The 22,982-nt window shown below is 39.7% G+C and overlaps 1 protein-coding gene across 1 annotated transcript in view; it reads left to right on the plus strand.

Moving 5' to 3' along the window:
* Positions 1–22,982, plus strand: part of NECAB1 (N-terminal EF-hand calcium binding protein 1) — a 721,255-nt gene that overhangs the window by 580,609 nt on the left and 117,664 nt on the right. Inside the window, exon 7 of the mRNA XM_053715189.1 lies at positions 19,276–19,388. Within this exon, the coding sequence (XP_053571164.1) occupies positions 19,276–19,388 (113 nt within the window). The remainder of the gene's footprint in view (positions 1–19,275; positions 19,389–22,982) is intronic.

Here is a 22,982-nt window from a genome sequence, read left to right on the forward strand (position 1 = left end):
AGATAAGGCGGTTCTCAGTTCTAAGTTAGTTTTTCTTCCTAAGGTGGGGTCGGTTTGCAACATCGATCAGGAGATTGATGTTTATTCCTTTTTACCTAATCCTTCTTCTCCGAAGGAATGTCTGTTGCATAAACTGGATGTTGTGGATGCTCTGAAGTTCTATCCACTGGCAACTAATGATTTTCAATAGTCTACTGCTCTTTTCGTCATTTTATCTGGTAAGCGTAAGGGTCGGAAGGCCTCTTATGCTTCTCTTTCTCTCTGGTTGAGAACTGTTATTGGTTAGCTTATGAGTCAGGTGGTCAACAGCCTCCTGAGAGAATTACGGCTCATTCTCTAGGGCTGTCTTTTCTTCCTGGGCTTTCTAAGAGGAAGCTTCTATGGAACAAATCTGTAAGCAGACCACTCGTTCCTCATTGCATTACTTTTTCAAATTCTACAAATTTGATCTTTTGCCTCGGCTGAGGTTTCCTTTGGGAGAAGGGTTCTTCTAGCAGTGGTGCCTTCTGTTTAGGTTAGCCTGTTTTGTTCTCCCTCCCTTCCATTCTGTGTCCTCTAGCTTGGGTATTGGTTCCCTCTAGTAATTAGAATTGATTTGTGGACTCTCCATGACAATGGAAAGAAAACAAAATTTATGCTTACCTTATAAATTATTTTCTTTCCTTGGCATGGAGAGGCCACAACCCACCCTTAATAAAGTTGGCTTTTTTGTATAAACCTCAGGCACCTCTATACCCTTGTGTTATCTTCTTTTTCCATTTTCCTTTGGCCGAATGACTGGGGATTATGGGTAATGGGAGTGAAACTTAACAGCTCTGCTGGGGTGTTCTTTGCCTCCACCTGGTGGCCAGGAGTTTAATTCCCACTAGTAATTATAATGGATTTGTGGAATCTCCATGCCAAGGAAAGAAAATAATTTATCAGGTAAGCATAAACTTTGTTATTACCCATTCCCCAGTTTTGCATAACTAACACAGTTATAATAATACATGTGTTACCTCTGTAATAACCTTGTATCTAAGCCTCTGCAAACTGCCCCCTTATTTCAGTTCTTTTGACAGAATTGCATTTTAGCCAATCAGGGCTCACTCCTAGGTAACTTCATGTGCGTGAGTTCAATGTTATCTATATGAAACACATGAACTAACGCCCTCTAGAGGTAAAAAAACATAATTTATGCTTACCTGATACATTTATTTCTCTTGTAGTGTATCCAGTCCACGGATCATCCATTACTTATGGGATATTCTCCTTCCCAACAGGAAGTTGCAAGAGGATCACCCACAGCAGAGCTGCTATATAGCTCCTCCCCTAACTGTCATATCCAGTCATTCGACCGAAAACAAACAGAGAAAGGAGAAACCATAGGGTGCAGTGGTGACTGTAGTTTAATTAAAATTTAGACCTGCCTTAAAAGGACAGGGTGGGCCGTGGACTGGATACACTACAAGAGAAATAAATGTATCAGGTAAGCATAAATTATGTTTTCTCTTGTTAAGTGTATCCAGTCCACGGATCATCCATTACTTATGGGATACCAATACCAAAGCTAAAGTACACGGATGATGGGAGGGACAAGGCAGGATTAAGCGGAAGGAAACACTGCCTGAAGAACCTTTCTCCCAAAAACAGCCTCCGAAGAAGCAAAAGTATCAAATTTGGAAAATTTTGAAAAAGTGTGAAGCGAAGACCAAGTCGTGGCCTTGCAAATTTGTTCAACAGAGGCCTAATTTTTAAAGGCCCAGGTGGAAGCCACAGCTCTAGTAGAATGAGCTGTAATCCTTTCAGGGGGCTGCTGTCCAGCAGTCTCATAGGCTAGGCGTATTATGCTCCAAAGCCAAAAGGAAAGAGAGGTTGCCGAAGCTTTTTGACCTCTCCTCTGTCCAGAGTAAACGACAAACAGGGTAGATGTTTGACGAAAATCTTTAGTACCTTGTAAGTAAAACTTCAAGGCACGGACTACGTCCAGATTATGTAAAAGACGTTCCTTCTTTGAAGAAGGATTAGGACACAATGATGGAACAACAATCTCTTGATTGATATTCTTGTTAGAAACCACCTTAGGTAAAAACCCAGGTTTGGTACGCAGGACTATCTTATCTGCATGAAAAATCAGATAAGAAGAATCACATTGTAAGGCAGATAGCTCAGAGACTCTCCGAGTCGAGGAAATAGCCATCAAAAACAGAACTTTCCAAGATAAAAGTTTAATATCAATGGAATGAAGGGGTTCCAACGGAACTCCTTGAAGAACTTTAAGAACCAAGTTTAAGCTCCACGGGGGAGCAACAGGTTTAAACACAGGCTTAATTCTAACCAAAGCCTGGCAAAATGCCTGGACATCTGGAACCTCTGCCAGACGCTTGTGCAAAAGAATAGACAGAGCAGAAATCTGTCCCTTTAAGGAACTAGCTGATAATCCTTTGTCCAAGCCCTCTTGGAGAAAAGACAATATTCTAGGAATCCTAACCTTACTCCATGAGTAATTCTTGGATTCACACCAATAAAGATATTTACTCCATATCTTGTGGTAGATTTTCCTGGTAACAGGCTTTTGTGCCTGTATTAAAGTATCAATGACTGACTCGGAGAAGCCACGCTTTGATAGAATCAAGCATTCAATCTCCATGCAGTCAGTCTCAGAGAAATTAGATTTGGATGATTGAAAGGACCTTGTATCAGAAGGTCCTGTCTTAGAGGCAGAGTCCATGGTGGAAAGGATGACATGTCCACTAGGTCTGCATACCAAGTCCTGCGTGGGCACGCAGGTGCTATCAGAATCACCGATGCTCTCTCCTGATTGATTTTGGCAATCAGTCGAGGGAGCAGAGGAAACGGTGGAAACACATAAGCCAGGTTGAAGAACCAAGGCGCTGCTAGAGCATCTATCAGCGTCGCTTCTGGGTCCCTGGACCTGGATCCGTAACAAGGAAGCTTGGCGTTCTGGCGAGACGTCATGAGATCCAACTCTCGTTTGCCCCAACGATGAATCAACTGAGCAAACCCCTCCGGATGGAGTTTCCACTCCCCGGATGGAAAGTCTGACGACTTAGAAAATCCGCCTCCCAGTTCTCCACGCCTGGGATATGGATTGCTGACAGGTGGCAAGAGTGGTACTCTGCCCAGTGAATTATATTTGAGACTTCTAACATCGCTAGGGAACTCCTGGTTCCCCCTTGATGGTTGATGTAAGCCACAGTCGTGATGTTGTCCGACTGAAATCTGATGAACCTCAGTGTTGCTAACTGAGGCCAAGCCAGAAGAGCATTGAATATCGCTCTTAACTCCAGAATATTTATTGGAAGGAGTTTCTCCTCCTGAGTCCACGATCCCTGTGCCTTCAGGGAATTCCAGACTGCACCCCAACCTAGAAGGCTGGCATCTGTTGTTACAATTGTCCAATCTGGCCTGCGAAAGGTCATACCCTTGGACAGGTGTACCCGAGACAACCACCAGAGAAGAGAATCTCTGGTCTCTTGATCCAGATTTAGCAGAGGGGACAAATCTGTGTAATCCCCATTCCACTGACTCAGCATGCATAATTGCAGCAGTCTGAGATGAAGGCGCGCAAATGGCACTATGTCCATTGCCGCTACCATTAAGCCGATTACCTCCATACATTGAGCTACCGAAGGGCGCGGAATGGAGTGAAGAACACGGCAAGCATTTAGAAGTTTTGATAACCTGGACTCCGTCAGGTAAATTTTCATTTCTACAGAATCTATAAGAGTCCCTAAGAAGGAGACTTTTGTGAGTGGGGATAGAGAACTCTTTTCCTCGTTCACTTTTCACCCGTGCGACCTCAGAAATGCCAGAACTATCTCTGTATGAGACTTGGCAACTTGAAAGCTTGACGCCTGTATAACGGAGCCACCGCTATGCCTCGCGGTCTTAGAACCACCAGAAGTGAGCCCAGAACCTTTGTAAAGATTCTCGGGGATGTAGCCAACCCGAAGGGAAGTGCTACAAATTGGTAATGCCTGTCTAGAAAGGCAAACCTTAGAAACCGATGATGATCTTTGTGAATCGGTATGTGAATGTAGGCATCCTTTAAGTCCACTGTGGTCATGTACTGACCTTCTTGGATCATCGGTAGGATGGTCCGAATAGTTTCCATTTTGAAAGATGGAACTCTGAGGAATTTGTTTAAGATCTTTAGATCCAAAATTGGTCTGAAGGTTCCCTCTTTTTTGGGAACCACAAACAGATTTGAATAAAAACCCTGTCCTTGTTCCGTCCGTGGAACTGGATGGATTACTCCCATAACTAGGAGGTCTTGCACACAGCGTAGGAATGCCTCTTTCTTTATCTGATTTGCAGATAGCCTTGAAAGATGAAATCTCCCTTGTGCAGGGGAAGCTTTGAAGTCCAGAAGATATCCCTGAGATATGATCTCCAACGCCCAGGGATCCTGAACATCTCTTGCCCACGCCTGGGCAAAGAGAGAAAGTCTGCCCCCTACTAGATCCGTCGCCGGATAGGGGACCGTTCCTTCATGCTGTCTTAGAGGCAGCAGCAGGCTTTCTGGCCTGCTTGCCTTTGTTCCAGGACTGGTTAGGTTTCCAGGCCTGCTTAGATTGAGCAAAAGTTCCCTCTTGCTTTGAAGCGGAGGAAGTTGATGCTGCACCTGCCTTGAAATTTCGAAAGGCACGAAAATTAGACTGTTTGGCCTTTGCTTTGGCCCTGTCCTGAGGAAGGGTGTGACCCTTACCTCCAGTAATGTCAGCAATAATTTCCTTCAAACCAGGCCCGAATAAGGTCTGCCCCTTGAAAGGAATGTTGAGTAATTTAGACTTCGAAGTCACGTCAGCTGACCAGGATTTAAGCCATAGCGCCCTACACGCTTGGATGGCGAATCCGGAATTCTTAGCCGTTTGTTTAGTCAAATGAACAATGGCATCAGAAACAAATGAGTTAGCTAGCTTAAGTGTTCTAAGCTTGTCAATAATTTCAGTCAATGGAGCTGTATGGATGGCCTCTTCCAGGGCCTCAAACCAGAATGCCGCCGCGGCCATGACAGGCGCAATGCATGCAAGGGGCTGTAAAATAAAACCTTGTTGAATAAACATTTTCTTAAGGTGACCCTCCAATTTTTTATCCATTGGATCTGAAAAAGCACAACTGTCCTCAACCGGGATAGTAGTACGCTTTGCTAAAGTAGAAACTGCTCCCTCCACCTTAGGGACCGTCTGCCATAAGTCCCGTGTAGTGGCGTCTATTGGAAAAAAAAATCTAAATATAGGAGGTGGGGAAAAAGGCACACCCGGTCTATCCCACTCCTTGCTAATAATTTCTGTAAGCCTTTTAGGTATAGGAAAAACATCAGTACACACCGGTACCGCATAGTATTTATCCAGCCTACACAATTTCTCTGGTACTGCAACTGTGTTACAGTCATTCAGAGCAGCTAATACCTCCCCAAGCAACACACGGAGGTTCTCAAGCTTAAATTTAAAATTAGAAATCTCTGAATCAGGATTCCCCGAATCAGAGATGTCACCCACAGACTGAAGCTCTCCGTCCTCATGATCTGCATATTGTGACGCAGTATCAGACATGGCCCTTACAGCATCTGCGCGCTCTGTATTTCTCCTAACCCCAGAGCAATCGCGCTTGCCTCTTAATTCAGGCAACCTGGATAATACCTCTGACAGGGTATTATTCATAATTGCAGCCATGTCCTGCAAGGTAATCGCTATGGGCGTCCCTGATGTAATTGGCGCCATATTAGCGTGCATCCCCTGAGTGGGAGGCGAAGGGTCTGACACGTGGGGAGAGTTAGTCGGCATAACTTCCCCCTCGTCAGAATCTTCTGGTGATATTTCTTTTATAGTTAAAGACTGATCTTTACTGTTTAAGGTGAAATCAATACATTTAGTACACATTCTCCTATGGGGCTCCACCATGGCTTTCAAACATAATGAACAAGTAGTTTCCTCTGTGTCAGACATGTTTAAACAGACTAGCAATGAGACTAGTAAGCTTGGAAAACACTTTAAACAAGTTTACAAGCAATATAAAAAACGTTACTGCACCTTTAAGAAACACAAATTTTGTCAAAATTTGAAATAACAGTGAAAAAGGCAGTTACACTAACAAAATTTTTACAGTGTATGTAACAAGTTAGCAGAGCATTGCACCCACTTGCAAATGGATGATTAACCCCTTAATACCCAAACTGGAATAATAAAAAACAAAAACTTTTTTTTTTTTTTTAAAACAATCACAACTGCCACAGCTCTACTGTGGCTTTTTATCTCCCTCAAAAACGACTTTGAAGCCTTTTGAGCCCTCCAGAGATGTTCTGGATCATGCAGAGGGAAACTGAATGTCTCTGTCAGTATTTTTAGCTGCACAGAAAGCACAAAAAAAGGCCCCTCCCACTCATATTACAACAGTGGAAAGCCTAAGGAAAACTGTTACTAGGCCAAATTCAAGCCAGCCATGTGGAAAAAAACTAGGCCCCAATAAGTTTTATCACCAAATACAAATAAAAACGATTAAACATGCCAGCAAACGTTTTATATTACATTTTTATAAGAGTATGCATCTCTATTAATAAGCCTGATACTAGTCGCTATCACTGCATTTAAGGCTTTACTTACATTAGTTTGGTATCAGCAGCATTTTCTAGCAAATTCCATCCCTAGAAAAATATTAACTGCACATACCTTATTGCAGGAAAACCTGCACGCCATTCCCTCTCTGAAGTTACCTCACTCCTCAGAATATGTGAGAACAGCCATGGATCTTAGTTACTTCTGCTAAGATCATAGAAAACGCAGGCAGATTCTTCTTCTAAATACTGCCTGAGATAAACAGTACACTCCGGCACCATTTAAAAATAACAAACTTTTGATTGAAGAATAAACTAAGTATAAAACACCCAGTGGAGGCTCCTCCATATGTGCACTGTCGCACGTGAACCCCCAGGGGGCAGAGGAGGGAGAAAAAAAAAATGAGCAGGAAAAAAAAATGAGCAGGAAAAAAAAAATATGAAAAATTTTATTTTTTATTTTTTATGTATATTATTTTATATTGTATTTATTATATTTATTGTGCAGTGTGCAGTGTATACTATCAGTATCATGATCATGATGCCAGGCTGCCAGCTTAAGCTGCTTGCAATGCTATCACATCAGATATTTTCATTTTGGTACCAGTTACATTTGAGTTTATTAGGCAGGAGGCAGGAGCTAGGACCGGGTGGACACTTCAGTGTGTGCTGACGTCCGTGACGTCACACACACCACAGCACCACGGCGCTCGTTGCACTGCTGCCTGAGGGGGCTGAGAGAGGCTGAGTCTGTGAGTCATAGATTGACAGTCAGGCTCCAGTCTCCACCCCCCACTCGCACGTGCTCCCTGGCTCACGTGATGGTCCCCACGAGGCTCCTCCCGGCTCAACAGCGCGAAAATCTTTGTGGAGATAGCCGTTGAGCTGATAGGAGGCGTTTTGCATAGCTCTGTTGTGCAAAAATCTGTTAGCAAAAAACGAATTTGTTTTGCTGCCTGCTGGCAGCCATCAACAGTCAACACAGTCATATTTGCTGCTGCTGAGCCTGAGCTGCAGTGTGCAAATAGCCTTAGGGCTCCTTAGGCTAATTAATAAATATAGGCTAATATAGACAGTGAGTGAGTTAGAGTTCAGTTAGCCATTATTACATTTAGCAATAGAGTTTAGAACTTAACTTTAGATTCAGCTCTGTTGTGCAAAAATCTGTTAACTGCAAAAAACGATTTTGTTTTGCTGCCTGCTGGCAGCCATCAACACAGTCATATTTGCTGCTGCAGTGTGCAAATAGCCTTAGGCTAATAATAGACAGTGAGTGAGTTAGTTAGAGTTAGCCATTATTACATTTAGCTTAGCTTAGCTTAGCTTAGCTTAGCAATAGAGTTTAGAACTTAACTTTAGATTCACAGTCACTAACTACTAGTATTCTATTATCTATCTAGTAGAACATAGTTACTAATTAAATTTTATACTACTATATTATATTAGTTCAGTAAGTTGTTTGACAGTTTGTGGGCAGATATTTTAATGATTTTTGCTGCAGGCCTGCAGTTTTTTATATAGAGTAACTGAGTGAGTTGAGTCTTGAACTACTAGTGTTGAAAAAAAATCTTTTTTTTTTTCTACTTGTAATTTAAACAACAGATACAGTCTGAGTCTGAGATTGCTTTTTATATAGAGTAACTTGAGTTGAGTCTTGAACTTGAACTAGTGTTTTAAAAAAAACATTTTTATTTTTCTACTTGTTATTTAAACAACACATACAGTCTGAGTCTGAGATTGCTTTTTATATAGAGTAACTTGAGTTGAGTCTTGAACTTGAACTAGTGTTAATAAATAAATATATTCATTTTTCTACTTGTAATTTAAACAACAGATACAGTCTGAGTCTGAGATTGCTTTTGATATAGAGTAACTTGAGTTGAGTCTTGAACTTGAACTAGTGTTAAAAAATAAATTTAGTTTTCTACTTGTAATTTAAACAACAGACACAGTCTGAGTCTGAGATTAGCAAGTTTAGGAGTATACTGGACTTTTAGGGAGTTCTTTAACAATTTAGTTCAACTTCTAGTTGATATTTTCTAATAGCTGCAGAGCAGCAGAGCTACCTACCTACAAGTTATATATTAGATAACAACCGCCAAACTATTTAAACTATTACTTCAAGTTGAGTTGTATATTTTCTAACAGCTGCAGAGCGACCTACCTACAAGTTATATATATAATATTAGATAGCAACCGCCAAAATATTAAACTAATACTTCAAGTTGAGTTGTATATTTTATAACAGCTGCAGAGCTACCTACCTACAAGTTATATATATAATATTAGATAACAACCGCCAAAATATTAAACTATTACTTCAAGTTGAGTTGTATATTTTATAACAGCTGCAGAGCTACCTACCTACAAGTTATATATATAATATTACATAAAAACCGCCAAAATATTAAACTATTACTTCAAGTTGAGTTGTATATTTTCTAACAGCTGCAGAGCGACCTACCTACAAGTTATATATATAATATTAGATAGCAACCGCCAAAATATTAAACTAATACTTCAAGTTGAGTTGTATATTTTATAACAGCTGCAGAGCTACCTACCTACAAGTTATATATATCATATTAGATAACAACCGCCAAAATATTAAACTATTACTTCAAGTTGAGTTGTATATTTTATAACAGCTGCAGAGCTACCTACCTACAAGTTATATATATAATATTACATAAAAACCGCCAAAATATTAAACTATTACTTCAAGTTGAGTTGTATATTTTCTAACAGCTGCAGACTTTCGCAAAGGGGTGTGACTTTTAAAAATGGGTGTGGCTTGTTAAAAGGGGCGTGGTTTTTTAAAAGGGTCATGTTTTTCAAAGGGGCTTGGCTTTCTAAAAGGGGCAGGGTCTTGTGCACCCCCATTCTAAAACTTCACCAGCCACCACTGAAAGCACCACACTCCTATTACGACCTCCATCTTGGTTGAGGCTTGCAAGAGAATGACTGGGTATGACAGTTAGGGGAGGAGCTATATAGCAGCTCTGCTGTGGGTGATCCTCTTGCAACTTCCTGTTGGGAAGGAGAATATCCCATAAGTAATGGATGATCCGTGGACTGGATACACTTAACAAGAGAAAAAACTGTCAAATTGCATTCAGATTAGAGGCGGCCTTCAAGGTCTAAGAAATTAGCATATGAACCGCCTAGGTTTAGCTTTCAACTAAGAATACCAAGAGAACAAATCAAAATTACTGATAAAAGTAAATTGGAAAGTTGTTAAAAATTACATACCCTATTTAAATCATGAAAGTTTATTTTGGACTTGATTATCCCTTTAATAAAAGGGTTATGTAAAAGCTACTTAAATTTTATGTGAACCTAACATGAAGCGCATAGAACACATTTTGAAACATTCTCTTTTAAATAGAACCTATTTTTTTAATATCATGGCCTGCTGCAGTTTCATGCAGATATTTATGTTTTATCTTTATTTCAATATTCTCCGGCTTTACTAAGTTGATTTAACAATGTATCATAAAATAGTTGTTTTGAAATTAAAAAAAAAAAAAAAGGATTTTGATAAACCTCAGTGATTGCTCAGCAAGAATCATTTGGGTCTCAAGAGATGAGAAATAGAATGTAGGCGGCAGATATTAGCTTGTCACATGTTGAATCAAATAGTATCTGATGGGAGTTGATCTGCGTTTAGCATTCTTTGTGTTTGTCACAAGACAGCCATTTTTATACAATGCAATCTGTCTTAAGGCCACGTACAGAAAACTGGCAGCAAAAAAAGAGCAGTGAATGGGATTTACCAATTAATTGGCCCACAGAGAGAATGTGAAGGGAATAAGATTTATACATTTACTCAAATGATAATTTTATTTTTTACCTCATGGATTTACTGTATAATTAGGTAGCCTGTCCCTTGTGTACAGTGTACTTCATGGTACTATATTTGATTGCTTGATTTGATTGACATGAGTGCATAATTACACATTAAAAATATACTGTTTTTTATAGGTAGATAATAGTCATATGCAAAAGTTTAGGCACTCCTGACAATTTCCATGATTTTCATTTATAAATAATTGGGTGTTTTTGGATCAGCAATTTCATTTTGATCTATCAAATAACTGAAGGACACAGTAATATTTCAGTAGTAAAATGAGGTTTATTGGATTAACAGAAAATGTGCAATATGTGTCAAAACGAAATTAGACAGGTGCATAAATTTGGGCATCCTTGTCATTTTGTTGATTTGAATACCTGTAACTACCTAGCACTGATTAATTGGAACACACAATTGGTTTGGTGAGCCCATTAAGCCTTGAACTTCATAGACAGGTGCATCCAATCATGAAAAAACGTATTTAATGTGGCCAATTACAAGTTGTTGTTCTCTTTGACTCTCCTCTGAAGAGTGGCAACATGGGGGCTTCAAACAACTCTCAAATGACCTGAAAACAAAGATTGCTCAACATTTTGGTTTAGGGGAAGGCTACAAAAAGCTATCGCAGATATTTAAGCTGTCAGTGTCCACTGTGAGGAACATAGTGAGGAATTGGAAGACCACAGGCACAGTTCTTGTTAAAGCCTGTAGTAAAATATCAGAGAGGCGAAGGCAAAGGATGGTGAGAATGGTCAAAAACAGCCCACAGACCACCTCCAAAGACGTACAACATCATTTTGCTGCAGATGGTTTCACTGTGCATCATTCAACAATTCAGCCTATGGGAGAGTGATGCAGAAGAAACCTTTTCTGCACACACGCCACAGAGTCGCTTGAGGTATGCAAACGCACATTTGGACAAGCCAGCTTCATTTTGGAAGAAGGTGCTGTGGACCGATGAAACAAAGATAGAGTTATTTGGTCATAACAAGGGGTGTTATGCATGGCGGCAAAAGAACACAGCGTTCCAAGACAAACACTTGCTAGCCACAGTAAAATTTGGTGGATGTTCCATCATGCTGTGGGCTGTGTGGCCAGTGCCGGTACTGGGAATCTTTTTAAAGTTGAGGGTCGCATGGATTCCACTCAATATCAGCAGATACTTGAGAATAATGTTGAGGAGTCAGTCACAAAGTTGAAGTTACGCCGGAGCTGGATATTTCAACAAGACAACGACCCAAAACACTGATCAAAATCTACTCTGGCATTTATGCAGCGGAACAAGTACAATGTTCTGGAATGGCCATCCCAGTCCCCAGACCTGAATATCATTGAAAATCTGTTAGTAAGACAAACAGGAACAGCACACTCTAGGAATAGTGCACGAGAGACCCAAGGGCACTGCCAGGTCCTTATTCAAATAGCAAATGTACAGATTGGTCCTCAGCACTTTTTGTAATTAAATCTGTTTATTTACATAGGACAGCTTTCCTATGTGAATAAACAGATTTAATTACAAAAAGTGCTGAGGACCAATCTGTATATTTGCTATTGAAAATCTGTGGGGTGATTTGAAGCGGGCTGTCCATGCTCGGCAACCATCAAACCTAACTGAACTGGAGATGTTTTGCAAGGAGGAATGGTCCAAAATACCTTCATCCAGAATCCAGACACTCATTACAGGCTATAGGAAGCGTCTAGAGGTTGTTATTTCTGCTAAAGGAGGCTTTACTAAATATTATTGCGATATTTCTGTTGGGGTGCAAAAAATGTTTGCATCTGTCTTATTTAATTTTGATGCATTATGCTCATTTTCTGTTAATCCAATAAACCTTATTTTACTACTGAAATATTACTGTGTCCTTCAGTTATTTGATAGATCAAAATAAAATTGCTGATCCAAACACCCAATTATTTATAAATGAAAATCATGGAAATTGTCAGGGGTGCCTAAACTTTTGCATACGACTGTATATTCCATCACAACTTCAATGACCCTTCACTAACTTAAAGGGACATAAAAGTGCAAAAAGACTATGCTGTAATGTGTTAGATTATTTTATTATTGCACAGTTGTTTGTATATAACTGTGTTTATCCCCTGAAGAGGTGTTAAACACATAATTAAAGTCAGCTCCAGGGCAGTAATGCACTACTGGGAGCTAGCTAAATAACCTAGTGAGCCAATGACATGTGTATATACCAATCACCCACTAGCTCCCAGTAGTGCATTGCTGCTCCTTCGTCTATCTTGGTATGCTTTTCAACAATGGATACCAATAGAATGAAGTCAATTTGATAATATAAGTACATTGGAAAGTCTATTTATCTGAATCATGACGACTTGTGTCTTTAGATCTTTAAATGTATATTGTAATGTGCAACAAAAACCACACAAAAATAGTTATAGTATTAAAGACCAATGTGCTGCATATATCCTGCATAATTGTCTATTGTTATCACTATTTGTGTGTGGATTTTAGTTTATATTATTTTCTGTGTTAACCATATTATTGTGATTTATGTATTGTTTATGGTATATTGTAATGCAGTAGTTGAATGATTTAACTGTTGAAAGTATGTCATTTTTGCATAACTAAGCCTAGATAACAATCAGCTAAATTAAGAGTTTGGCGTTATGAGTGAAAAAGCAGCGTTATGGCCCATAACGCTGCTTTTTCCCTAATGCTGCTATTACAAGTCTTGTCGGTATAGGTGTACCGCACACCTTTTAGCCAGTCATGCAACGTCAGTACCGCACTTTAAAAAAAATCCTTTTTCAATGGGACTCCCATAGCGCCGGTATTACAAGTTTGCCTGGGAGGCCAAAAAGTGAGAGGTACACCCTATACTGACAAGATCCGTACCCCCATCTAAAGTCAGTAGTTATGCATTTTACATTACAAAGCTGTACCACAAAACTCATAACTAAAGTGTTAAAAAGTACACTAACACCCATAAACTACCTATTAACCCCTAAACCAAAGCCCTCCTGCATCGCAAACACTATAATAAATTTATTAACCCCTAATCTGCCTCTCTGGACATCGCTGCCACTATTAAGATGTATTAACCCCTATTCCGCCGCTCCCCGACATCGTCGCCACTATAATAAACCTATTAACCCCTTAACTGCCGCCCTCTCGCATTGCAAACACTATTTAAAATAATCTGCCCTCTGCCCACACCACCTTAATAATAAACCCTAAACCGCAAGCCCCCACAACAAAATATACTTAAATAAACTATTAACCCCCTAAACTGAAAGCCCCCCACAACAAAATATACTGATATAAACTATTAACCCCTAAACCTAACGACCCTAACTTTATATTAAAATTATAATTTCCTTATCTTAAATTAAATTAAAACTTACATGTCAAATTAAATAAATTAATTTTAAACTTACAATTAAACTAAGATAATTATTAAACTACAATTAAACTAACTACACATTAAAAAAATCCTAACACTACCCTACAAAATTACAAAAAGTATCTAACTACAAAAAAACAAAACTAAATTACTTAAAAAAACAAACATTAAATTACGAAAAATAGGAAACAAATTATCAAAAATAAAAAAGAATGACACCTAATCTAATAGCCCTATCAAAATAAAACTACTCTAAAAATGACAACGTATCTAAATACAAAAACAAAAAAACAATAAGTTGCAAAAAATAACAAACACTAAATTACGGAAAATAACAAACGAAATTATCCAAAATAAAAAAGAATTACACCTAATCTAATAGCCCTAAATAAAATAAAAAACATAGCCTACAATAAACTATGGACCTTAAAAGATTTCTTGCCGGCTGAATGGATCCTTCAAGCGGGACTTCAATAACTGTAAGTGGATCGTCTGGGGTTAGTGTTAGGTTTATTTAAGTTTTTTTGAGTGGGTTTTATTTTTAGATTAGGGTCTGGGAATGTAAAAGAGCTAAATGCCCTTTTAAGGGCAATGCCCATACAAATGCCCTTTTCAGGGCAATGGGGAGCTAAGGTTTTTTTAGATAGTTATTTTATTTGGGGGGGTTGGTTGTGGGGGTGGTGGGTTTTACTGTTGGGGTGGTATTTGCATTTTTTTTACAGGTAAAAGAACTGATTTCTTTGGGGCAATGCCCCACAAAAGGCCCTTTTAAGGGCCATTGGTAGTTTATTGTAGGCTAGGGTTTTTCTTATTTTTGGGGGGCTTTTTTATTTTTATAGGGCTATTAGATTAGGTGTAATTCTTTTTTATTTTTGATCATTTGTTTCTTATTTTTTGTAATTTAGTGTTTGTTTTTTATGTAATTTAGTTATTTTTATTTTTAGTAATTTTAGTTTTTTTTTTTTGTAATGTTAGGCTTTAGTGTAAGGCAAGTTAGGTTTTATTTCACAGGTAAGTTTGTATTTATTTTAACTAGGTAGTTATTAAGTAGTTAATAACTATTTACTAACTAGTCTACCTAGTTAAAATAAATACAAACTTACCTGTGAAATAAAAATAAAACCTAAGCTAGCTACAATATAACTATTACGGCTAGATTACGAGTTTTGCGTTATGAGCGGCTCGGTGCTAACTCACCTCCCTATAGAGCTGCTATTACAGGTTTGCAAAAACCCGGCGTTAGCAGGCAATATGTGAGCTTTGAGCAAAATTGAGCTCCATACCCAATACCAGCGCTGCTTTGAGCTGGTTTTACGTGCTTGTGCACGAATTCCCCATAGACATCAATGGGGAGAGCTGGCTGAAAAAAAGCCTAACACCTGCAATAAAGGAGTGTAAAGCTCCGTAACACAGCCCCATTGATTCCTATGGGGAAAGAAAATTTATTTTACGCCTAATACCCTAACATAAACCCCGAGTCTAAACACCCCTAATCTGCTGCCCCCGACATTGCCGCCACCTACATTATACTTATTCACCCCTAATCTGTCGCCCCCAATGTTGCCGACACCTGCATACAGTTATTAACCCCTAAACTGCCGCCCCCAATGTCGCCGCCACCTACATTACAGTTATTAACCCCTAATCTGCCGCCCCCGACATCGCCGCCACCTACCTACACTTATTAACCCCTAATTTTCCGCCCCAAACGTCGCCGCCACTATGCGCCGCCACTAGTTATAAATCCCTAAACCTAACCCTTAGTGTAACCCTAACACCCCTAATTTAAATGTAATTAAAATAAATCTAAATAAAAATTAATATCATTAACTAAATTATTCCTATTTAAAACTAAGCCAATCGGAATTAAAGGTGAAAAAATCCTATTGGCTGATACAATCAGCCAATAGTATTGAGCTTCAATCCTATTGGCTGATCCAATCAGCCAATAGGATAGAGCTCGCATTCTATTGGCTGATTGGAACAGCCAATAGAATGCGAGCTCAATCCTATTGGCTGATTGGAACCGATCCTGGCTGATTGGAATCAATCCTATTGGCTGATTGCATCAGGCAATAGGTTTTTTCACCTTTAATTCCGATTGGCTAATTCTATCAGCCAATCGGAATTCAAGGGACGCCATCATGGATGACGTCCCTTAAAGGAACCTTCATTCTTCGTTAGCCGTCAAGAGAAGAGTATGCTCAACGCCGGATGTCTTGAAGATGGAGCTGCTCTGCGCCGTATGGATGAAGATAGAAGATGCCGTCTGGATGAAGACTTTTTCCGGCTTGGATGAAGACTGCCGGCTTCACTGAGGACTTCTGCCGCTTCGTTGAGGATGGATGTCCGGTCTTCAAAAACTGTAAGTGGATCTTCGGGGGTTAGTGTTAGGGTTTTTTAAGGGTTTATTGGTGGGTTTTATTTTTAGCTTAGGGTTTGGGCTGAAAAAGAGCTAAATGTCCTTTTAAGGGCAATGCCCATCCAAATGCCCTTTTCAGGGCAATGGGGAGCTTAGGTTTTTTAAGATAGGCTTTTATTTTGGGGGTTGGTTGTGTGAGTGGTGGGTGTTACTGTTGGGGGGTATTTGTATTTTTATTTACAGGTAAAAGAGATGATTTCTTTGGGGCAATACCCTGAAAAAGGCCCTATTGGCTATTGGCAGTTTAGTTTAGCCTAGGATTTTTCTTTTTTTGGGGGGGGGGGGGGGGGCTTTTTATTTTCATAGGGCTATTAGATTAGGTGTAATTAGTTTAAATATTTTATAATTTATTTTTTATTTTGTGTAATTTAGTGTTGTTGTTTTTTGTAATTTAGTTAATTGTATTTAATTAATGTAATTGATTTAATTGTAGTGTAAGGTTAGATGTTAGTGTAAGACAGGTTAGGTTTTATTTTACAGGTAAATTTGTATTTATTTTAGCTAGGTAGCTAGTAAATAGTTAATAACTCTTTAGTAACTAGTCTACCTAGTTAAAATAAATACAAACTTGCCTGTGACATAAAAATAAAACCTAAGATAGATACAATGTAACTATTAGTTATATTGTAGCTAGCTTAGGGTTTATTTTACAGGTAAGTATTTAGTTTTAAATAGGAATAATTTAGTGAAACATAGTAATTTTTATTTAGATTTATTTTAATTACATTAAAGTTAGGGGGTGTTAGGGTTACATTTAGGAATAGGTTTAGGGGTTTATAACGTTAGTATAGTGGCGGCGATTTTTGGGGCAGCAGATTAGGGGTTAATAACAGTAATGTAGGTTGTGGCGATGTTAGGTACAGCAGATTAGGGGTTAATAATATTTAACTAGTGTTTGTGATGCGGGAGTGCGGCGGTTTAGGGGTTAATATGTTTATTATAGTGGCGGCGATGTCTGGAGCGGCAGATTAGGGGTTAATAATTTTATTTTAGTATTTGCAATGCAGAGGGGCCTCGGTTTATGAGTTAATAGGTAGTTTATGGGTGTTAGTGTACTTTTTAGCACTTTAGTTATGAGTTTTATGTTACGGCTTTGTAGCGTAAAACTTATAACTACTGACTTTCAGGTGGCGGTACAGATCTTGTAGTTATGGGCTGTACCGCTCACAGGCAAAATCGTAATACCAGCGCTTTGGAAGTCCCATTGAAAAAGGACTTTTTGAAAGCTGCGGTAGTTACGTTACGGACAAAAAAGTGTGCGGTACAGATATATCTGCAAAACACGTAATAGCAGCGGTAGTGAAAAAGAACCATAACGCTGCTATTTTCACCCATAACTCGTAATCTAGTCATTAGTTAGGTATTATTTAGTTAATAATTGTATCTTTAGTTTAGCTCTATTTTAATTATGTTAAAGTTAGGGGGGGGTTAAGGTTAGGGTTAGGTTTAGGGGTTAATATATTTTAATTTAGCTTGTTGCGATGTGGGGGGCTGGCGGTTTAGGGGTTAATAGGTTTATTTAGTTAATAATTGTAAATTTAATTTAGCTATATTTTTAATATGTTAAAGTTAGTGGGTATTAGGGTTAGGCTTAGGGTTACATTAGGGTTAATGGATTTATTTAGTGGTAGTGATGTGGGAGGCCAGAGGTTTAGGGGTTAATACCTTTAGTATAGTGGCGGCGACATTGGGAGCGGCAGATTAGGGGTTAATAGTTTTATGTAGGTGGCGGCGATGTTGGGGGCGGCAGATTAGGGTTTAAAACCTGTATGTTGGTGGCGGCGATGTTGGGGGCAGCAGATTAGTGGTGTTTATACTCGGGGTTTATGTTAGGGTGTTAGGTTTAAACATTATTTTCTCTTTCCCCATAGACATCAATGGGGCTGCGTTACGGAGCTTTTGTTTCCGCGATCGCAGGTGTTAGGCTTTTTTCTTGCCAGCTTTCCCCATTGATGTCTATGGGTAAATCGTGCATGAGCATGTCAAAGCAGCGCTTGTTTTCGGTGCGGTATGGAGCTCAACGCCACCATATCACCCGCACAAGCCTGCTTTTTCAAAACCTGTAATACCTGTAAAATCCCTATAGCGCTCAAAACTCGTAATCTAGCTGAATGTGTTTAACCTGGGTAAAATACATAGGTAAAGTCCTGCTTAGTAGCCACAAATTGGCAATGTGCCAGTCGCAAACCGCAGTTGCATAGCCTAGTGTTGCACTCCAATAAGAAAATCTTTTAACTTATCTGGAGTAAGGAAATTACTGTAAATGAGACTTCCTGTTTCACTGACTCTAACATAATGCTTGATCCCAGTGGCATCACATCTTCAAATTTGGTACAGGTAATGAGTAATGGTAAATATACAACATATATTTTTTAGAAAAAAATTAAAGACCAGCTTTTGATAAAATGGCAGCCAAAATATTGATTACAGATATTTGTTTTTCTAATATAGGCAAGTAATATCTCATCCGAAAAGAGCTCTGTGAGACTGTTCCAAAGATACCAGAATCAAAATCAATTCTATAGTGCACTCGTTACTGAAATATTAAATGTTTAAGTTAACAAGAAAAAATAAATGGTAAAAAGTGCAAATTTTGCACTCCTATAACTTTGTAAACACAGAAGATATGGACCGGCAATTTTGCTTGGGCTCATACTTCAGGTGGCCCTTTCAGTGTGCCAAAAAAAAGCAAATAATGTGAGGTTGAGGACCTTGTAGATTTGACATAGAATGACCCCTCAGACAAAATAACTACAATTATAACATTAAACAGTTTATTGTAGATACTTTTACAAAAATGTATGCAGATCTTTACCAACAGTGCTTAACTGCTGGCTGATATATATAATGTATAAATGAATAATGAGTAAAATGTCCATTTGTTTTAAAAATTTAATAATATATTCCCCAGTGTATATTCCCAGAGCTTATATGGGAGTCGGAGCTATCAATTCTTCATTCTCACTATATATTATTAGCATTGTTAATATGTGTATTTGGTTTTATTGTTGTGTCTTTATTAAGTTTTATTATGCATCAAATTTTGTTAACAAATCTTGTTTATTTGTAGGCAAGGCCCAGCAAAACCTGAGGTCCTTTCTATTCCCTGGTCAGGCAAACGGTCGAATAGAAGACTTCAGAGGAACAACAGTTTTTCTCCAAACAACCCTCATTTTAGCTCTGGTATGTTTTTGATATTGTTACGAAAAAATAAAAAAGGAAAACAAATTCTGACGTATTCCTGTGTGCTTAGAGGTAAAAAACAAACAGCTAGATTACGAGTTTTGAGCGCTATAGGGAAATTAATTAACGCAACAAAAGTGGCGTTATTTAATCCCCTATAGCACAGCCATTACAAGTTTTTCAAAACCCGGCTTGTGCATGCAATATGGGGTTTTTAAGCTCCATACTGCACCAAAAACAAGAGCTGGTTTGACGTGCTTGTGCACACTTCCCCCATAGACATCAATGGGGAGAGCGGGTCAGAAAAAAGTCTAACACCTGCGATCACGGAAAGAAAAGCTCCGTAATGCAGCCCCATTGATGTCTATGGGGGAAAAAAAATACAGTTTAAACCTAACACCCTAACATAAACCCTACGTTTAAACACCCCTAATCTGCTGCCCCCGACATCGCTGGCACCTGCCTACAGTTATTAACCCCTAATCTGCCGCTCCCGATATCGCCACCACTATACTAAATTTATTAACCTCTGTTCCACCGCACCTCAATATCGCTGCCACTATATTAAAGTTATTAACCCCTCACATTTTTGTAAATATTTTATATTTTATCTTTCTCCAACATAGGTGTGTCCGGTCCACGGCGTCATCCTTACTTGTGGGATATTCTCTTCCCCAACAGGAAATGGCAAAGAGCCCAGCAAAGCTGGTCACATGATCCCTCCTAGGCTCCGCCTTCCCCAGTCATTCTCTTTGCCGTTGCACAGGCAACATCTCCACGGAGATGGCTCAGAGTTTTTTGGAGAAAGGATTATCTGCAAGTTCTTTGAAGGGACAGATTTCTGCTTTATCTGTCTTACTTCACAAAAAGCTGGCGGCTGTGCCAGATGTTCAGGCTTTTGTTCAGGCTCTGGTTAGAATCAAGCCTGTTTACAAACCTTTGACTCCTCCTTGGAGTCTCAATTTAGTTCTTTCAGTTCTTCAAGGGGTTCCGTTTGAACCCTTACATTCCGTAGATATTAAGTTATTATCTTGGAAAGTTTTGTTTTTGGTTGCAATTTCTTCTGCTAGAAGAGTTTCAGAGTTATCTGCTCTGCAGTGTTCTCCTCCTTATCTGGTGTTCCATGCAGATAAGGTGGTTTTGCGTACTAGACCTGGTTTTCTTCCGAAAGTTGTTTCTAACAAAAATATTAACCAGGAGATAGTTGTGCCTTCTTTGTGTCCGAATCCAGTTTCAAAGAAGGAACGTTTGTTGCACAATTTGGATGTAGTTCGTGCTCTAAAGTTCTATTTAGAGGCTACAAAGGATTTTAGACAAACATCTTCCTTGTTTGTTGTTTATTCTGGTAAAAGGAGAGGTCAAAAAGCAACTTCTACCTCTCTCTCTTTTTGGCTTAAAAGCATCATCAGATTGGCTTATGAGACTGCCGGACGGCAGCCTCCTGAAAGAATCACAGCTCATTCCACTAGGGCTGTGGCTTCCACATGGGCCTTCAAGAACGAGGCTTCTGTTGATCAGATATGTAAGGCAGCGACTTGGTCTTCACTGCACACTTTTACCAAATTTTACAAATTTGATACTTTTGCTTCTTCTGAGGCTATTTTTGGGAGAAAGGTTTTGCAAGCCGTGGTGCCTTCCATCTAGGTGACCTGATTTGCTCCCTCCCATCATCCGTGTCCTAAAGCTTTGGTATTGGTTCCCACAAGTAAGGATGACGCCGTGGACCGGACACACCTATGTTGGAGAAAACAGAATTTATGTTTACCTGATAAATTACTTTCTCCAACGGTGTGTCCGGTCCACGGCCCGCCCTGGTTTTTTTAATCAGGTCTGATGATTTATTTTCTCTAACTACAGTCACCACGGTATCATATGATTTCTCCTATGCAAATATTCCTCCTTTACGTCGGTCGAATGACTGGGGAAGGCGGAGCCTAGGAGGGATCATGTGACCAGCTTTGCTGGGCTCTTTGCCATTTCCTGTTGGGGAAGAGAATATCCCACAAGTAAGGATGACGCCGTGGACCGGACACACCGTTGGAGAAAGTAATTTATCAGGTAAACATAAATTCTGTTTTTCATGTGACAACACTGAAGAAATGACATTTTGCCACAATGTAAAGTATTGAGTGTACAGCCTGTATAACAGTGTAACTTTGCTGTCCGCTGAAAATAACTTAACACACAGCCATTAATGTCTAAACCGTTGGCAACAAAAGTGAGTACACCCTTAAGTGGAAATGTCTAAATTGGGTCCAAAGTGTCAATATTTTGTGTAGCCACAATTATTTTCCAGCACTGTCTTAACCCTCTTGGGCATGGAGTTCACCAGAGCTTCACAGGTTGCCACTGGAGTCCTCTTCCACTCCTCCATGATGACATCAGGGAGCTGGTGGATGTTAGAGACCTTGGGCTCCGATGCCCCAATGATGCTCAATAGGGTTTAGGTCTGGAGATATGCTTGGCCCTTCCATTTCCTTTACCCTCAGATTCTTTAGCAAGGTAGTGGTCGTCTTGGAGGTGTGTTTGAGGTTGTTATGTTGGAATCATGCCCTGCGGCCCATTTTCCGAAAGGAGGGGATCATGCTCTGCTTCAGTATGTCACAGTACATGTTGGCATTCATGGTTCCCTCAATGAACTGTAGCTCCCCAGTGCCAGCAGCACTCATGCAGGGCCTGACCATGACACTTCCACCACCATGCTTAACTGTAGGCAAGACACACTTGTCTTTGTACTCCTCACCTGGTTGCCGCCACACACGCTTGACACAATCTGAACAAAATAAGTTTATCTTAGTCTCATCGGACCACAGGACATGGTTCTAGTAATCCATGTCCTTAGTCTGCTTGGCAGGCTTTCATGTGCATCATCTTTAGAAGAGGCTTCCTTCTGGGACGACAGCCATGCAGACCAATTTGATGCAGTGTGCGGCATATGGCCTGAGCACTGACAGGATGATCTCCTACCCCTTCAACCTCTGCAGCAATGCTGGCAGCACTCATACATCTATTTCCCAAAGACAACCTCTGGATATAATGCTGAGCACATGTACTGAACCTCTTTGGTCGACCATGGCAAGGCCTGTTCTGAGTGGAACCTGTCCTGTGAAACCACTGTATGGTCTTGCCCACCATGCTGCAGCTCTGTTTCAGGATCTTGGCAATCTTCTCATAGCCTAGGCCATCTTTATGTAGAGCAACAATTCTTTTTTTCAGATCCTAAGAGAGTTCTTTGCCATGAGGTGCCATGTTGAACTTCTAGTGACCAGTATGAGAGAGTGTGAGAGCGATGACACCAAATTTAACACACCTGGTCCCCATTCACACCTGAGACCTTGTAACACTAACAAGTCACATGACACTATGGAGTGGAAAATGGGTAATTGGGCCCAATTTGGACATTTCCACTTAGGGGTGTGTACTCCCTTTTGTTGCCAACGGTTTAGAAATTAACAGCTGTGTGTTGAGTTATTATACAGGCTGTACACTCGCTACTTTACATTGTAGCAAAGTGTCATTTCTTCAGTGTTGTCACATGAAAAGATATAATTAAATATTTACAAAAAACTGAGGTGTGTACTCACTTTTGTGAGA

The sequence above is a fragment of the Bombina bombina genome, chromosome 5 (genome assembly GCF_027579735.1).
Source record: "Bombina bombina isolate aBomBom1 chromosome 5, aBomBom1.pri, whole genome shotgun sequence".
NCBI classification, from domain to species: Eukaryota; Metazoa; Chordata; class Amphibia; order Anura; family Bombinatoridae; genus Bombina; species Bombina bombina.